Source organism: Chanos chanos, chromosome 4 (assembly GCF_902362185.1).
Source record: "Chanos chanos chromosome 4, fChaCha1.1, whole genome shotgun sequence".
NCBI classification, from domain to species: Eukaryota; Metazoa; Chordata; class Actinopteri; order Gonorynchiformes; family Chanidae; genus Chanos; species Chanos chanos.
The window spans coordinates 25,833,080-25,851,386 of NC_044498.1; the positions used below are offsets into that span (position 1 = coordinate 25,833,080).

Consider the following 18,307-nt stretch of genomic DNA (forward strand, 5'->3'; position numbering starts at 1 on the left):
GACCTCATGGTTTTGGATTCACCATTTGAAGGAGAAGGCTGTGCGCAAAAAGGAGCCGTACGATTGCAAACCTTGGCGGTGAGTGTCTGTTGCATTTTGAAAACTGCTGTTATTTCGAAGCAATCACACTTAATAAGTCAGGGTAGCTCAGATCTGATAGTGGAGCCCTCTGAGTGGGTCAGCGCCCTGCATTCAATAGCTGGTATGCTAGCTAACTGTATGTAGCTCCGGCTAATCTACCAATGTAACTTTCGCATGAGTTTCTCGGGTGTGCTTAGTGATATGATTATAAAGGGTAGCTTAGAAAAGCTAAACTGCTTCTAGTAGAAGGTGTCATTTCCTTAAATTTGAGGTTCGAGTACTAATTAGTAACTTTAGGTAGCTTCAGATAGTTACCTAGTAGTTTGGATTGTTAACGATTATTTGAACCCATCCGAGGCGTGTGCGTGCATGTGCAGACGTTTCTAACTTTGTATGGCTGTGCTAATTGTGCTGTTAAAATTTCTCGTTATATTGCTGTGGGTTCGAGCTCATTGATTTACACTAAAAGATTTAGACATTTATGCCCAGTGATCCTCAACTGTGTTGACTAACACGAACACACAAGCATGTTTGTTCTGTTAAACAGCCTATTGACGGTGCAGTGCAGCACACGTTACATGGTAGTGAGCGTGCCTTGTACTGTCTGTCAGACAGCGTCGACATTTCTGCCCATGTGTTTTATAACTGTCAGTTTCGTAAGCCAACACGCCTCAATCCTAAACGCTTAAATACTGGAGTATCAAAGAAGTTGTTGCTAATGACAGTTTGATGTTATTAGTGTACTTTGCAGCTGTATGACCATAAATGCAGAGGTACTTCTTAAAGAATATGACTTCAATGACAAAGCGCTGGCGAGGGGGTCAGAACAACAACACTTGAATTGGCACACAGGCACATTTCAGCACCGCTGTCAGTTGCAGAACCCATGCCAATACTTTATGAGGTACGAGTCTAGTGTAGATATTCTGAGAAGTACATCCCCCTCCCTTTTTTTTAAACTAAAGCACAATCGTATATAGTGTTAAGAAATGTTCTGGGGTCAATTTCAAGTAGAGGTTACTCCACGTGTGAATGCTTTTTGTTTGGCATATCAACAGTCGAAGACTGCGCGATGGTGAATGCTACTCTGCTGTTATTTAGGAAAAGAGTGTATTTAAAGAGGTGCCATATTGTTGTTTGCCCTAGACCACATGCACAGATGAAATAACAGGGCTATGGTGAGTTAATAAAATCTTTACAAGTGCTGAGCACACATTGAAGACGCTGCGGGATTCTTCAAGTGCTAAGGACAGAAATTATTTAGATCATTATCCTTACATGCACAGAGCAATTTCAATCCATAGTTTACAGAATCTTAGAGCAGTGTTTGCTGCCTGTTTTATTTCACAAAATCCAACCATTTAATGCTCCATATAACCATGCCAGGTGTTTGGCAAAGTAATACTTTAGTGGGAGCATAAGGAAACAAAGCAGAATCAAAATGACCTTTTAAGTGTTTAGTCCAGGGAACGGTGTGTTATTTATGTAGTTTAAATGCTTTCACACACAGTCCATAGATGCTTGTCACCTGAAAATTAGCCTTGTTCTGCATCTTTGAGCTTTATTAGGTGCACTTTGTTTTTGAATTTTCTGTTTTTTTGGTGTTAGTATGTTTTATGTAGGTGTGTTTCTTTGTTAGGAGAAGCCATTGTTGTGTGGCAGGTGAGGGTGACGCAGGCGGTGTTAGAGAGAAGAGCGTAGCCCGACAGGAGAAGTGTTACTAAAGGCAATGAATGGAAGATTAAGAAAAACGTTCTTGACACATAAATGGTAAGAGTTGAATTTATCGCAGATAATAATGTTACAGGCTTAGCTGAAGGGGGTAGTTTTCATTCGGCCACTTTCCTTATCCTCAGATCTCACTTTCCTGATCATAAAAGGTTTCTTCTTTATGGATGTGACAGAATGACTTGTCATGAAGCTAACTTTAATCTGAATGTGGATAAAAGTGGTGCAGTATCGTTTAATGAAAATGAATACACCTGTAGGTGAATAATAGACTTCTCTTTTAAGATTCAGGAAGAAATGTGCAAATAACATGCATTTGCTTTTCCGGGGTTTTTTTCCTGATAATGGTGTAGATTGTGCTGGATGGAAAGCATTCTGTGTTTTGGTAGGCTGATATCTTCATTTGTTGAGTTACTGACATGCAGATGTGTTGAGACATGCACACACAGATGTAGTAAAATGCTGCGGCAAGTATATAAGATCAGGGGTGTGGAACTACAGTTTACATGAGGTTTTAGATTCCAGTGGAAGTTGCTCGCTGTGTTTATTCTCACTCTTGGTTATCGTGTGCCCGTGATTCTGTTCTTAAGAACGGCATGAAACTGGTATTGTGCTATTCAAAGGAAGTGTGGTTTACCAATACCACATCGAGTGAAGGAAAGAGGACTTTCTCTTAATTGAGTTAGGAGTGTGACGAGTTTGGAGAAGTCACATGGCAGTGGAGAGCCACATGTGCACGCGCGCACACACACACACACAGTGCAACATATATGTTTTATGTCTGCTCTGTGGCCTGTGCGTTCCTGTACATCCTTGTCTGTATGTTGTATTTTGTAGTACTATGTTGTGTCTGGGTGAGGTCTGAAGTCACAGAGGGAGGATTATTTTTGTCTAAGCTAACAAGTTGTCCACGGAGATTTATCTGGAGCACAGAACTCTGTGTGTGTGTGAGAGAGAGAGAGGGAGAGAGAGAGAGAGATACCAGCCTATGGTGTAGATCAGTGGTTCTCAATCCTGCCCCTGGGGGACCACAGCTCGGCACATTTTACATCTTTCCCTTCTCTACCTACCTGGCTGAACTCATCAGTGGCACTTTTGATTGGCTGAGCACACCTGATTTAATCAAGAGCATATTAATCACACTAATCAGATGTGTTTGGAGCAAGGATAGATAGCAGATATGCAGAGCAGGGGTCCCCCAGGAGCAAGATTGAGAAACACTGGTGTAGATGATGAAAAATGCATACTTACTGCACAGTGTCTTTATCACAGCTCAACAAGTCAAACTGTCTTAGAATTCAGAAACTGAGTATTTTTTAATTTCCTTGAAATCCTCATGTGTTCAAATCTACGGCTAACAATCAAAAACTATAATGAGTAGCTAACAACTGTAGATTTAGAAAAATATAAATGGCAGAAGTTGAAGTCTAAAAGTAACACTGATGCTCCGTGTCATATTGCGCTTTTCTGAAGGCTTTTGTTAGTTTGGGTTGTAATGTAGCTAACTGTTGCTTTACGAAGAAGATCAAGTCTGAAGTTATTTTACTCACAGTGGCCAAACTGTCCAGTGGCTAGTGGGAATGAGAAACAGTAGGCTATGTGTCAAGACTACCCATATTCCTGGCGTCTTTTTTTTTTTTAACTGAGATCATTAAGTCCTCAGGAAGGAAAGAAAGGAAAGGAAGATGTCCTTTGTTTATTTATAGTCTACATTTTGAATCTTTTTTTTTGTTTGTTTGGTTTTTTTTGTTTGTTTTCATAGTCATTCATAGTGATTTAGGCCTATACATCATCCTGTTGGAACAGTGTAATCTGGGTTGTCATTATGAAATGTTGTAATGTGTACATGAAACCATTGCTTGGGAATAACAGCTGTGATCTGAGAAGCGACCCTTTGGTGTTGGGTTAAAAAAGAACTACAATTGGTCATTGGTTATACATTATCCATGGTCAGTCTTGTCGGTTAATGGGCTGATGTCTAAGGTGGTTTGTCCAGGCTTTAATACCCATGTGATCTCGGCTGTTTTCTCAGACCATGCACTATCACAGACAAGTTTCACTGTGAGTTTGGCATTCGCTGTCTCTGGTATTTCACATCGTCTTTGGCTTTGAGCAGCATTAGGGCAGGAGGCACGTGGCCTTCAGGTTTTCATTGCATGACGCGCCAGATTACACAGAGAGAGGCCTCAGCCAATGGAACTGTTTTTAACTTAATTGAAATGTAATGTTTCCCCCATGAGAGATAACCCAGACTGTATTTGTCCAAATGTTATTACAAAACAACCTCAAAAACAAGCCCCTGGCTTGTGCTCCCTGATGTCTAATTGACTCAGGTGTCCTTTGTGAGTGAAAGGTTGTGAGTTGTCTCAGTGTGAAAACATGTGCAACCATTACTAGGATGCCTTGGTCCTTTTGATCAGTCTGAACAGCTGTGTTGTGCTGCCGGCCTGAGAAATCTGAGTGGCTCTGTTCTCTGCTGAGCCAATTGCTGGCTGGACTGTCAGTCAAGTGAGTCTCCAGCCAATAGCAGCCAATGTTACAAGGTCCCTTTATTTCCATTGCTTTGGATGTATGAGTTCAACTGAACTCTGTTTTCTGGGTGTTTTTCCTCTCCATTTTTCCCTAAGCTAATTGATTTTTTTCTTAGGATGGTTAAAATAGTTGCAACCTTTTGTCTAACCTCCTTTCATTTGCCAGAACTGCTGATACTCTGATGAGTACTCCTTTAACTTTTAAATTTGAACGTTTTTTAGGTAAGCATACTCCGACGACATTAATCCTCAAGGCTACTAACAACAACCAAGGTATCATCTGAAAACTGAAACACCTAACGCTTTAGCTGTATGTGATGAATGCAAGTTAGCCTAAACTAACGACCACAGAGAGCAATACAGTCGCTTAACTAACGCTAAGGATTGATAACGTCAGCATACAAAAAGAGGCTTTCAGAAAAAGTATCAGCGAAACTGACAAACAAGTTAACCACTTGAGTTATTGTAATAATATTAAATAAAATCGTACACTTGCATACATTTTCTGGTATAACTCCCATCTGGGCAGTGTCTGTTCATAAACGTTCGCAGTGAACTCGAAGCAAATGAAAAACTGTTTGAAAATGTTTGTGAATGTTTGCCTTTCTTTGCTAAAACCTTTTTTTTTTTTTTGGAGCCATGGTACACCTTACATTCTCGACACTACATTTCAGACACTGCCCTACCAGAACTTTACAACAAGGTTTACTTTGTAAAATACAAAAAAGAAAAGATAAATAAAAAAATTAAGTAACAGCATGGATGCAGTCAATTTCTTTCTTAATGCATTGCTATTCAATTGTTCAGCATATACATTGACTTGATTTTAATACCTTTAATGTACACTGTGCAACTTTATTATCTAGATCTAGGAAAATACAAGTATTGGATCTGGACTCGGTATCGACAGATACTCAATATTAAATGACTCGGATCGGGGGCAAAAAAACGTGATCGGGACATCCCTAACAAAAGCCTTTAAATGCCTTAAATTGACTTTTAAAGGTTTTTATTTGAAAAGCATGTTTGGTTCAAGGCACACCCAGATTGACTTCCCCTTTCTCACTCTGGTAGGTGTGAAGGAGAGGTATCATGGCAGGGGACATGCTCTTGTTGATGAGGGGCTTGGCGAAGCTGAGTCAGGCCGTCATTGAGACCCAGGCGAGCGCGCTGCGTGGGGGAGGAGCCCAGGCCGTGGCCCAGAGCATGCAGATGACTGCAGAGCAGGGCATGGGTGTGGCCCTGCAGAAGATCCAGGTGAGATCTGCACTAGCCACCACTCCAGAGCACAGACAGCATGTTTCTGTTTGTCAGACCCGGAAGGCAAAAGTCTCACTCAGCTTTGATTTAGACCGTCCAGTGTATATCAAGATTTCCGGTGGCCTTTTGTTTGTTGCTCTTCAGAACTTGATAGTGTTGGATAACAGCTATTATCTCGAGCAAACACAATGTGATTCGTAGCCACCAAAACAAAAGGATCTTTCACTTAGCAGTGAGATCTTACTGAGTTAGGATTACTGCCTGTACCTCAGCAGCTGTTCTCTTGCAGAAGTTAGGAAAAATTCTAGCTGCTCCCCAGCACTTTGATGGTACCCTGGTTACTGAAAGCTGTTCAGATAGGTAAAAATGTATGTTACCCATGATTGACCCATTAGAGGCACCTGGAATATGTTATCGACTACTTTTTCATTAACTGGCTGCTGCTCACACCCAATGTTTCTTTACTTTTTATTTATTTATTTTCCAGGAGTTCAGCGGTCAGGAACAGAATGTGTCAGACTTCAGCACAGACATGGACTCACAGTACGACTTCTCAGGCTCGGAGGAGCACCATAAAAGTGCTGAATTTGGAGGTTTGGACAGTGCCACCCTCAGGGACTCTAGTGCGGGTGAGACCGACCCATACAGCCAAGGGCCAGGCAAATCTAAACTGTTTGAGGGCTACAAGGACCCTAGTAAACAGTTTACAAGACAGTACAGGTCATACCATCAGGACCACTCCTCTGTGGGTGGGCTCACAGCAGAGGACATTGAAAAGGCCCGGGACGCCAAAAGACCCACCTCTAAACCACACAAACAAATGGTACAAAACCCACCTCTTCTCTCACCTCTCTAGACCATCCACGAGTAATCAGCTATGTGTGTGTGTGTGAATGCATGTGCATGTGTGTGTGCATGTGTACGTGCTTTTTCCTCTAAGTGCCATGTAGATCATAGCTGAGTTAGGAATTTAGTATGGCTCATTACACTTGCGATCCAGTCTAGATTATATGTGCTTTCACTCTTGGTATCATCTTGTGGCAGATCAGCTTAATCAAGCGATGGCCAAGTCACATGTGCAGAATGATCTTAACAGAGAAAATCAGTCCAGATGTATCTGATCTGCAACACTGACCCATCCCTTAGCCTAACTCTTGGCTTTTGATCTGACTGTACAACAAACAACATCGCCTCATTGAGAAGTCAAACTGTTTGTGTTATTCTCTGTTTTAGCTTAGCAAAAGGAAGCCAAACTGTTTGCATTATTCTCTGTTTTAGCTTAGCGAAAGGAAGTCAAACTGTATGCGTTATTCTCTGTTTTAGCTTAGCGAAAGGATGTCAAACTGTATGCGTTATTCTCTGTTTTAGCTTAGCGAAAGGAAGTCAAACTGTATGCGTTATTCTCTGTTTTAGCTTAGCGAAAGGATGTCAAACTGTATGCGTTATTCTCTGTTTTAGCTTAGCGAAAGGAAGTCAAACTGTATGCGTTATTCTCTGTTTTAGCTTAGCGAAAGGATGTCAAACTGTATGCGCTATTCTCCGTTTTAGATTAGTGAAAGGAAGTCAAACTGTATGCGCTATTCTCTGTTTTAGCTTAGCGAAAGAGCACGGGAGAGGAAAGTGCCTGTCACGAGACTGGGAAGACTAGCCAATTTTGGAGGTAAGGCCCACATTTGGAAATTTTTTATTGTATTCTGCAAAGTGCATCATGGTTTTCAAAAATTGATATTTGTGAATGATATTCATCAAATCACCACGTCTTGCGTATGGTTTTTGTTTTCTGCCTATTTTCTTCAAAGTAAGTGGATGGGAAGCAGAGTTGGATTTTAATTGGCCATTTAAGGCTGTAATGATTTTTTAATTAATGACTGATCACTAGTTCTGTGACCAAGATTGCTTTTCCAAAAGGAGCTTGATGGTGAAATAGTGCTGCTTGCATCAGTATTAAAAATAGCTCTCCAGTTGTTACTAAAGTCAGTATTTGTATCGGTAGTGTCAAAGCTCTGCCTTTACAAAGATCACCGTGTTAAGCCATTTTAAGTGTCTGGATTTATCTGGCCAGGTCTTTGACCCCCCGCCCCAGTTTGCAGGGTCCCCCCGGTGCTTGCTGACCATTTACTTTACTTGTATGAGTGCCAGCAGATTAGAGCTGTTGGCTGACAGCTGTGGTGAGTTGTGTTCATCCCCACACAACGTGATGCCTACAGATTGACAGCTTGAGGTTAATCTGCACTTTGACCAGTAATAGTGTGGACTTGCAGACCCTGAGGATTACGTAGGAGAGCTTAACCAGTCTGAGAATGTGCATTACCTGCTGCTCCGCAGACGTCCTCACACCCTGCCACACTTTGTTCTGCCTCACACACCCACACTCAGCTGGTTCATGTGGTGTTGTGCCTGAGATACCGGCTCTCATCGGGCGGGTGTAATTAAGGAAAGGACTGTGATGCAATAGAGATCCCTTGCATGGAAACAAATAAATGACTTGTTTGTTTACAGCTGAGAGATGCCTCTGTCCCCGGTCCATTTTTTGCCTCTCACAGAATGTTCTCCCGCTCAGGTAGGACGCACAGGATCAGACCCGGTTTGACCCTGCTCCTGGGGTGTGTTGTTTCTGAAAAAGACTTGATCAGTTCGGTCATGGCTGGAACAGAAAAGCACTTTTGTTTATGGAAAAATACCAGCACCATGACCTCCATGTCTGAGGTGAGCTGTGTGCAAGGTGAGGGCATTCTCATCTTCCACTGGTCAACAACCACAGCACAGTTCTGAACAGGAAAAACTTTCAGCCCAGTATTCTGAGCAACGAACAAGCTGCAGAGGACATGTGTGTTTTGGTGTGTTATCCAGACACATTCACTGTTGGAGAATGTGCTGTGCATTTTGTCACAGTTTTGGTTGGTGTGGTGTTATTTGGATGGGTAGGTGCAGGTGAGTTCTCAGATCTCACACCAGTGAAAACACCTGTTCACTGTGGGACTCCACATGTCTCCAGGGTCATGGGGCTTTGTGCATTACAAGGACACTGGTGTGGCATTCTCTGTGGCACAGATGCATCATGAAAGTTTGTTTGGAGATCTGTGGATGTGTCCAGCCGTTCCTCCAGTGAGGACCTAGAACAGCTAAGCTATATGTGAAAATGTTAGCTTCAGCGCCTACCTGAGCACTGAACACACCGATGAATATTCACAAGCGTGTGCTAACCAGTGTTCATTTTGGCAGGTCATCTTGAATTAGTTGTAGATTTAGTCTTTCATTTTTGTCATATTTATGTCATTTGATCATTATTAGTTTTAGCCTAATATTAGTCAACAAAAACTGTTTTTGTCAAATTTTAGTCAAATGAGGTTTGTGGTATTTTTCTCGCTGATTTTGCACCCACATTATTTGTACTGCATTTTATTTTCAGTTATATTATAGCTAAAATGTGTCCACAAATCCGTTCTTTTTCTTCTTCCAAGAGTAGCCATGATCTGAGTTGCATTTGATTTCCAGTTAACGTTTGATTTCCAGAAGAGGGGGGATATTGGCGTAGCTAAACTGCTTGTCCATTCGTCTGTCTCTGACATTATCTCGTTATTATTTGGCAACGAATATGGCAATATATTTCACCACAGTTTTTGTTTTCAAAGGTGCATTTTTATTTCGTTCTTGTCTCGTTTTTGTCCGTTGATGAACATTTTTTGTCACAGTTTTCATCAACAAAATTGAGTTTTGAGTTTTAGAGTCTGTCTTTGTGTTTTATTTTACAACCATGTTTTCTCACCCAGCTCTCTCATAGGATGTTGTTCATGCTGCAGTGGAGGAAATGTTTTAAGAGCTTGACTTTGTCAGGGTTTGACTGTGAATTTACCCTGGCTTCTGGTGTCTGCCTTCTCCCTGACCGGCCCTCTGCCCCCCTGCTGGAGCCCCTGCTGGGCTTCGGCTGTAAACAGCCCCACACATGGCTCCTCAGCTGGGGATAGGGCTCTGAGGGAGGCTGTCTAAAGCCTTACATTTGTGTTCATCTCTGCTCCTGTCCAGTATTACACATTCCCATTTAGGTTTAGCCACCATGGCAAATAACGGCTATGCTCCTCCAGCCAGATATTGGCCACATGTTTATTTCTGTTGTGTGTACTGTAAATGAGCTGTGATGTCAGTGTTCAAACAGTCATTCTGTAAATGGTTCAGTGTGGTCATGTTTACCCAGCTGAAGGAAAAACTCTCCAGAACACAGCTTTTAATATCTGTGTATAGACTTAATGAATGTAGAGAACATTCATCCATTCATGTCAAGGCAGAGTTTTTTTTTTCTTTCTTTCTTTGATTGGACAGTTGTTATCAGTTCTTTTCAATGTTCATATTTTTCCTGCCTGCCAGCCAAATCAGGGCGGGTTTTCTTAAATAGAGGAAACAGGGAATGATTGGAGGACAGAGCAGGTGAAGGGTCACTTGGGCATGATCAAAGTGTTTTTTTGTTTTTTTTTAACCCTAATACTGAAAACTCAGGGGGCAGTGGTTTAATCTTTTCCTAAGGATGACCTAATTACTCTTCAGTCTCTGATAAAAATCTACAAAGTTTAGGGAATGACATGATCTTGTTTTTATTGCATTGAATCGTGATCAATTTGAAACCAACAAAGTTAAACCTGGCCGTGCCCTTTTTTTTTCTTAGTGCTGTTTGTCCTTTGCTGTTAGAGCAGGTCTTCACTGATAGGGCTACCCTCGCCTCGTGTTTGTGCAAAAAACACATTTCACTAACAAGAGTGTTGCGTAACACCTCTGTTACATAACATGTGCTACAGTTGGAGAGCACAACAGACTGCTCTTATTATTTTCCTGTTTTACCAAGTCCGATTTGCAGAGCTCAGCACTTTTGCATGTGTAATTTTAGAGGCTTAAAGTTTGACAATAACTCCTGTGCTCTGCAGTGTCGTAGTGCATTGTGCTGTTTTGACAAGGATGGCAGCCACTGTCGGTCTGGTGTTTGATTCACACTAGTTTAGACCAATGTTGTGACTGCTGTCAAACTCACGGTTTATTGTGACTTTTTTTTTTTCTTCCACCTTTTGTTCTTACTTGCTAATTAAGAACCAGAACCATACTTTTGTTCACTCAGCTTTTCATAAGTTGAGTCTACTTCACCACTTTACCATTGTGTACAATTTTATATAGTTTTATACAAAAAATTATTGGAACAGTTTGAAGAGCATATTGCTTGCGAAAGCTGTGTGACACTGAGACTTGCAGTATCAAAGGATGATGATGATGATGATGATGATGATGATGATGATGATGATGATGGTGTGTGTGTGTGCGCGTGCGTGCGTGCGTGTGTGTGTGCACACGTGTGCTTCTGTCTTTGTTTGTATATGTTCATGTTTATAGCCCTGTGTGTGTGTTACAGGTCTTGCTGTAGGTCTGGGCATCGGCGCTCTGGCAGAAGTGGCAAAGAAAAGTCTGAGATCAGAGGAGAAAAATGGTAAGAGCGATTTCTCACATTCTTCTTCAAATTATCGAAAGAACTTCTCTTCTTCATCTTGTCCACACAAGAGACAGTAAAGTAGAATGGTGGCTGTGTGTTTACCATGGTTTTGTACAGTGGTCAAAATGGATCTTATTTTAAAAGTACCCATTAGACTTACTGTAGCACACATGTCAGACACATCCCAGCAGAGTCCAGCTCCTTTTTTCTTATCTTGCAGCTGTTAGAGCCAAAAGAGACAGAGGCTTTATTGAGCTGACCTTTTCTGTGTGGTCTTTAATTAGACTGCCGCCAGGGCAGGGGATGTGGCTCTGATCCAGACCCAGAGCGGCTCCGGTCTCTCGGCCATTGTTCCATCAATACCCCATTTACCGTGCAGGTCTCAGAGCTGAAGGTTTTACTGGCTTGTCTGTTTAAATGAGAGTGAGCTTTTTCCACAAAGTGGAATTTCAGAAGAAGACTTGAAATTTATTCCTTTGCTATGCTGTCCTTCAGCTTAGGCCATTGTTGTGGTTAAAGCAGTAAAGGGGCCAGAAGAAGGAACCAGTGAAGTGCCGTTATAATCTGGGGTTAAAGTAGCCCACGTGTAAATCTCCTTATGTGAAAGAGTGCTTTAGCTGAACCACTGCACTGTTCCCTTCAGGCCCACACTGGCCCAGTGACACACATACTCTCCCCTCTCCTTTTCCCCACGCAGCGTCTGACTCAGGAAAAACCTTCTGTAGTAGAGTTTGTCTGGATCCGGGGGCTCTTCACTGGGGTTTTGAATCACGTGAATATTTCAAAAGATCAAATGAATCAGATTATAATAATTGTTTATAACATTATGAACAGTGTCAGATGTGGAAGGGGAAGAAAAGAAGGAAATTGAGGGGGAAAAAAGCGCTGGAACCTCGATGATCCACACGATTTACGCAAAGTAGTTTTATTGAGGCATTGCATGGCTGATTGTTTGGGATTATTATAAACACTGTCAGAGTTCATTAAACGCTGCAGAAAGTGGTGTGTGTATTAAACAGCTTGTATGATGTTTTTCTCTCTGTTGATTCTGAACATTACCTTAACACTTGTAGAAACATGTTAGGTCAGCACTGGTCAGAGACGTGAGAGGTGTTTGTGATGTATACTGTTGTGTTTTATGTTTTTCTTATGTATGTTGTGTGTTTTGTGATTGTGTGTTGTTGTGACTGTGTGTTGTGATTCTATTTTTATGTGATTATATGTATTTGTGTTGTATGTTGTTATGATGGTCTGTGTGTGTGTGTGTGCGCGTGCGCGTTTGCCATTGATAAGGGTCCTTTGACTTGCACGAGGCTGTCACTCAGTAATGGATTCTTGGTATTCAGATACTGTGGTGTGAGCCAATCACTGTCTGCCACATCACCACCTCATATCGAGGAATCTGCGATAGCCCTGCGGCCAGTTTTACAGCTTTTATGGTTGTTTGTTGTTTTCACACATGGAAGGGTTGCAGCTAGTGATCGGAGAGTCAAATGTTCTGAATGAACTGAGTTCACAATCAGATGTCTTGGAGTGAAAGGCCCTTGTATTAGCATACCTTTTCCCCTACACATTATCTCTCTGTTGTCCTCTGCATTACACTGCACCACAAAAGCATTTTTGTTTTTGTTTTTTAAGTTGTTAATCATCATTATTAAATGTGCTTGAACTCTATTGTTTTTACTTAATGGAACTGTAGTTTGTGTTCTGGCTGCTGTCACTAAGAATAGTGGTGTAGTTGTTGGGTAACTGGCCTAGTAACCTGAGGGTTATGGGTTCAAATCCAGGGTCTGCTGATGCTTTGTAAGTCTCTTACTTCTGTGTGACATCTGACAGAGGTCATAATAACAAGAGAGGTCATCAGCAAAATAGTAAACAAAATAGTGTTAGTGACATACAGTGTTTGTGATTCAGGTTCTGAAGAAGCAGCACAGTTTTTTGACTGTTAATCAGTGTGATTCCCTGTCATTGAGGTAGTGCCGGGGGAGCTGTTATTGTTGTGTTTATTTTCGGTGTCTCTTCTTCAGGGGATAAGAAGGCTGTACTGGACTCCAGTCCGTTCCTGTCGGAGGCCAATGCAGAGCGCATCGTCAGGACGCTGTGTAAAGTGAGAGGAGCTGCTCTCAAACTGGGACAGATGCTCAGTATTCAGGGTAAGAATCTCCATCCACCTCATGCTGCCTCGCTGCATGTCCACCTCACGCTGCCTTTTGTGTGTGTGTGTGTGTGTGTGTGTGCGTGTGTGTGTGCGTGTGTGCGCGCGTTCGCACGCGTGTGTGTGCGTGTGCGCGCATGTTTGTGTGTGTGTGTGTGTGCAGACATGAAATATGGTGTAAACAGCCTTTGATTAAATATTCTTTTTAGTCGCAATCACATCTCATGTTCCTGTCTCATAGTCACATGTTTAAGGCCTGTCGCAGGTTGGTTCACTTTTTCCAGTCTTTTACAGGTGTTTTCCAGTCTTTCACAAGTGTTTTCTAGAGCTTGCTGCTGTACCTGGTGTGTGAGACATAGCTCTAATAATAAATAAAGAGAGAGCCATGGTTTTTGCCTTGGAGGCTAATTTTATTTCACTTGACATTCACTTTATTTCACTTGCATTGATGCCTCCCGCCGATTCAAAACAACAACGTTTAACGTGAAAAAGCTTAACGTGGCTTAATATTCCAAAACTGCGATCAATGATCACAAAATTTCTCTCGGACATCTCGTGTCATAATCGCCTCCTCCTGTCAAAAAATCAAAATCGAAATCCTAGGAGTATGGTCGTTATCTCATGTTAAGCGTTTTCATCTCCATTGATGTCTATTATAAGAAAACAGCTTAACTTGCCTTAATGTCCCAAAACAGTGATCAGTGATCACCAGATATGTCTGACATCTCAAATGTCATAAGCACTATCTCCAATCAAAAAAGCAAAACTGAAATTCAATGGAAGGGGTAACGTGTTGTTGGAAATGATTTACGTGCGTATTTGCATGTAGAGCAGGGAAGTAAGATCCGATCTCAAGTGGTCACTCGAGACACGGATTCTAAAGCCAGGTGTAAACGGACGTACTTAGAGCTGTCCACCTGTGATCGGATCACCAATATCGGATCTTAATGCAAGGTGTAAACAGGGCCAGAGATGCACGATTTTCTTTAACGAGGTCACTTTTGACAGTGGTGTATCAACAAAATTATGTGCTTTTAGTGATTCGTTTCTTCTTAAATTTGACATGAACATTTACATTTGTGCTGATCATTTTCCACCAGAATTAAATTGGATAGAGAATTGGAAGGTAAACATCTAATAAAATTACTTCTGCCACTACCACATATCCTGCCCTGGTAGATTTTCAGACATTTATTCATAGTTCACGTCATCAGGGCAGATTAAGTATCAAGTGTGTGTGTGTGTGTGTGTGCCAGGCCTCCTATGTGTGAACCGCTGTCAGTTCCTGCACTGCCGTCTGACGTCAGATTGAGCTGGTTCCTACAGAGTGTTAGTGAGTGATTTGGCAGTCTTAATCATCAGTGCATCCCTGGTTAGGCCTCTACTGCTCTGCAAAGACAGTAAGAAAACCTGCTCAGTGTTGCTGAGAGAAAGAAAGACAAAGAGAGGGAGGGAGGAAAAAAAAAAAGAAAGAAGGTTTTGAGAATGGCTGCATGTTCTATATCTGTCCATTTTTTAAATGACCTCATGCATTCGTTGGTTTCTCTTTCTGGGTTTGTTTTCATGTTTGCTTTTCACTCTTTTCAGCCTGGTTCTGAATTGTTATCAGCTGCTCACCTTCAAATATTCTGCTCACATTCAAGTTTTATTCTGCTGTTGATTGTGGTGTATGCATAGTACATCTGTCTTAGTTTTGTTTGAAGAGCTGGACTCTTATCTGTCATCAGTAGGCATTTCACAGTAGTGGCACTCAGGTGGGTTTGTCTCATACTCCATATGTTTCTGTATCAGTCTATGTAGCGCTGCTGTGCAGTCCTTTCCCACCCACCTGTGGCTGGTAGTGTTCTGTGCTCTGGTACAGAATTTGCTGTAGTAAACTCTATGACTTACTTCTCACTGACCTATGAAGTGCTTTGGCCTTTGATTGTACGTGTGTGTGAAGTACAAAGCAAGAGAGAGGGAATGAGAGTGGAGTGAGAGGGAACAAGAGAGAGGGAGCAAGAAAGAGGGAGAGAGGGGGAGAGAGAGAGAGAGAGAGAGGGAGGAAAGGAGGGAGGGATGTAAGGACGGTAGGAGTCTCCTTCCACAGACTTATCTGAACAAACCAATACAGCCGCGGTCTGTGTCAGGAATGAACCGCATGTTGGTTTAAATGCCTGTCAGTGCATGCCTGAGATGGGAGGAGATTTTCAGAGGGCAGTGTGTCCTCTGGGCTGTAGGTGCAGTCTGCACGGAAAGCCTGACTGGAGCACAACCCAGCCTCACTGTGGCCGTGTGTAACAGGATCGACTCTGTCACATAATGAGTGTGTGTGTGGAGGTATTGTCACGGCTGCCATGCCACACAGGTCAGCGACGCCCCAAAAATGCTGTTGTGTTTTGGTTGCCGACATGAAAAGAACTACTCCGTGAAAGACAGCGACAAATCTGGCACGATTATACTTCAGAGTAAGGCAGCTAGCCGTGCCAGTGACGTGACCTTTCTTCTGAAGCCTGCTAGAGATTTCCAGGCAGCCATAGTCCACATAACTGGCCTTGCTTTTAATAAAGCATATGCCCACATTCACTTATATATGACGCTTATGCAAGCTTGGACCATGTCTAAATCGTCCTTTGTGCTTCCAGACAAACCCAAGGACTAAAGCAAGTTTATCCTGGTAGGAAAGAGGAAGGGCAGAGAGAGAGGAATGTGTTAATATTATTTTTTTGTGTGTGTGTCAAATTGAGCACAGTTTCAACACACACCTGCTAATAGCTGAAACGATAAGCATGTTTTTATTTTTGTTCCACATGCCAAGTTTTTATGGTGGCATGAGAATGCCTCTTGCCAGGGGAATTTCAGCTAGCTAGATTGAAGCGCAGCGAGAGCTGTTATCTTTCTTCCAGGATATATTGGCCTTTAAAGTGGAACGTTTGGCTCACTCAGGATGTTTATTAGAGTGGTCTGTCGTTGGACAGAGCAGGTTTGGATACTGCACGGTGTTTCCTTCTAATAAGTCAGCTTTTCTCTAGGATTAGGCCAGGGAGGCTAAAGAGCTAAACCGAATCAAAAGAGATAAGGTTTAACTTAATCTTTATTGCCTTAATGACACAGTTCATGAATACGCTATTCACCAAACAACCGTTTCTTAGTTCAGTTTTAATTTAATGGTGTCTTACCTGAAATATAACAATATCAAGGTTTAAAAAGATATCTTTATGTTGCAAGGCGTTGCTTCATTTTGGCGTGGCCAGTTGATGGCATTAGGCAGGATTTTATTCCTGGGAAAATACAAACTTATGAACCAGTGTCTGCAGGCATTTTCGCCACATTGAACCAGTGTCTGTAGGCATTTTCGCCACATTGAACCAGTGTCTGTAGGCATTTTCGCCACATTGAACCAGTGTCTGTAGGCTTTTTCGCCACATTGAACCAGTGTCTGTAGGTATTTTCGTCACATTGAACCAGTGTCTGTAGGCATTTTCGCCACATTGAACCAGTGTCTGTAGGCATTTTCGCCACATTGAACCAGTGTCTGTAGGCTTTTTCGCCACATTGAACCAGTGTCTGTAGGTATTTTCGTCACATTGAACCAGTGTCTGTAGGCATTTTCGCCACATTGAACCAGTGTCTGTAGGCATTTTCGCCACATTGAACCAGTGTCTGTAGGCATTTTCGCCACATTGAACCAGTGTCTGTAGGCTTTTTCGCCACATTGAACCAGTGTCTGTAGGTGTTCTCATCACATTGAACCAGTGGCTGTAGGTATTGTCGGCCCGCAGAGTGTTTTGTCCTCAGGTCTGTGCGTGTGTGCATGCGTACGTGTGTGTGTGTGTGTGCGTGTGTGTGTGTGTGTGTATGTCTGTTGTGCTCTGACCCGACTGCATGGTCGTCGTTTATGTTCAGTCCCACCAGTCTGAAGTCTGTTTTTGACCATATAAATCTGCCCCTTTCTCTCTCTCTCTCTCTCTCTCTCTCTCTGTTCTCCAGTTGCAGCCAGTACTTGATGAGTGCATTGGTATGCATAGACATGATCGTCCTTTGAATCGAGTATTTAGTACTCCACAATATCCCACAGCTTGTTTACGCAGACAACCAAAAAGACTCAAATAGCCAGATGTTTGTGTTAGGGAAACAGATCCCTGTAACAGATCTGTAGCCTCTTCTGAGCAACAGTGGGAATTTAGTGTCATTTAAATGTATTTACTTTAATGAAATGTAATTTGACTTTTTTTTTCAGCTGCACCACCTCTCAAATAATAATTTTGGCTATATCAAGTGTCTTAAAGGAATCAATTTTGGTTGTATGTAGTGTTTTTGGCAGCCCGGTGGCACAGTGGGTAGCGCTGTCGCCTCACAGCAAGAAGGTCCGATTCTCGGGTTTGATTTCCAGCCGGGCGGCCAGGGTCCTTTCTGTGTGGAGCTTGCATGTTCTCCCCGTGTCTGCGTGGGTTTCCTCTGGGAGCTCCAGGGTTCCTCCCACAGTCCAAAAACATGCAGGTTAGGCGAATTGGAGACACTAAATTGCCCCTAGGTATGACTGTGTGTTTGTCTGTGTGTCTGCCCTGCGATGGACTGGCGACCGCTCCAGGGTGTTTCCCCGCCTTTCACCCTATGAGCGCTGGGATAGGCTCCAGCAACCCCCGCTACCCTAACTAGGATAAGCGGCTTAGATAATGAGTGAGTGAGTGTAGTGTTTTAAAGGGAACATTTTTGGCTGTATGTAGTATTTTAAAGGGAATAATTTTGGCTGTATGTAGTGTTTTAAAGGAGTCATTTTTGGCTGTATGTAGTGTTTTAAAGGGAACATTTTTGGCTGTATGTAGTATTTTAAAGGGAATAATTTTGGCTGTATATAGTATTTTAAAGGAATCATTTTTGGCTGTATGTAGTGTTTTAAAGGGAACATTTTTGGCTGTATGTAATGTTTTAAAGGAATCATTTTTGGCTGTATATAGTATTTTAAAGGGAATAATTTTGGCTGTATATAGTATTTTAAAGGAATCATTTTCGGCTGTATGTAGTGTTTTAAAGGGAATAGTTTTAGCTGTATGTAGTGTTTTAAAGGGAATAGTTTTGGCTGTATCTGGGCTTCTAATTGTCCTC

The 18,307-nt window shown here is 42.2% G+C and overlaps 1 protein-coding gene across 2 annotated transcripts in view; it reads left to right on the forward strand.

The window, feature by feature from the left end:
* The window catches only part of coq8aa (coenzyme Q8A, genome duplicate a), a 26,375-nt gene continuing 8,068 nt past the window's right edge, over positions 1-18,307 (forward strand). Inside the window, exons 1-6 of one of the 2 annotated variants that reach the window (XM_030770527.1) lie at positions 1-78; positions 5,415-5,597; positions 6,088-6,423; positions 7,194-7,260; positions 10,990-11,064; positions 13,095-13,220. In XM_030770527.1, the coding sequence (XP_030626387.1) occupies positions 5,433-5,597; positions 6,088-6,423; positions 7,194-7,260; positions 10,990-11,064; positions 13,095-13,220 (769 nt within the window). In that variant the 5' untranslated portion in view covers positions 1-78; positions 5,415-5,432. Of the gene's footprint in view, positions 79-1,808; positions 1,852-5,414; positions 5,598-6,087; positions 6,424-7,193; positions 7,261-10,989; positions 11,065-13,094; positions 13,221-18,307 lie in introns of those variants that run through there. The other variant, XM_030770528.1, reaches the window with a different exon arrangement.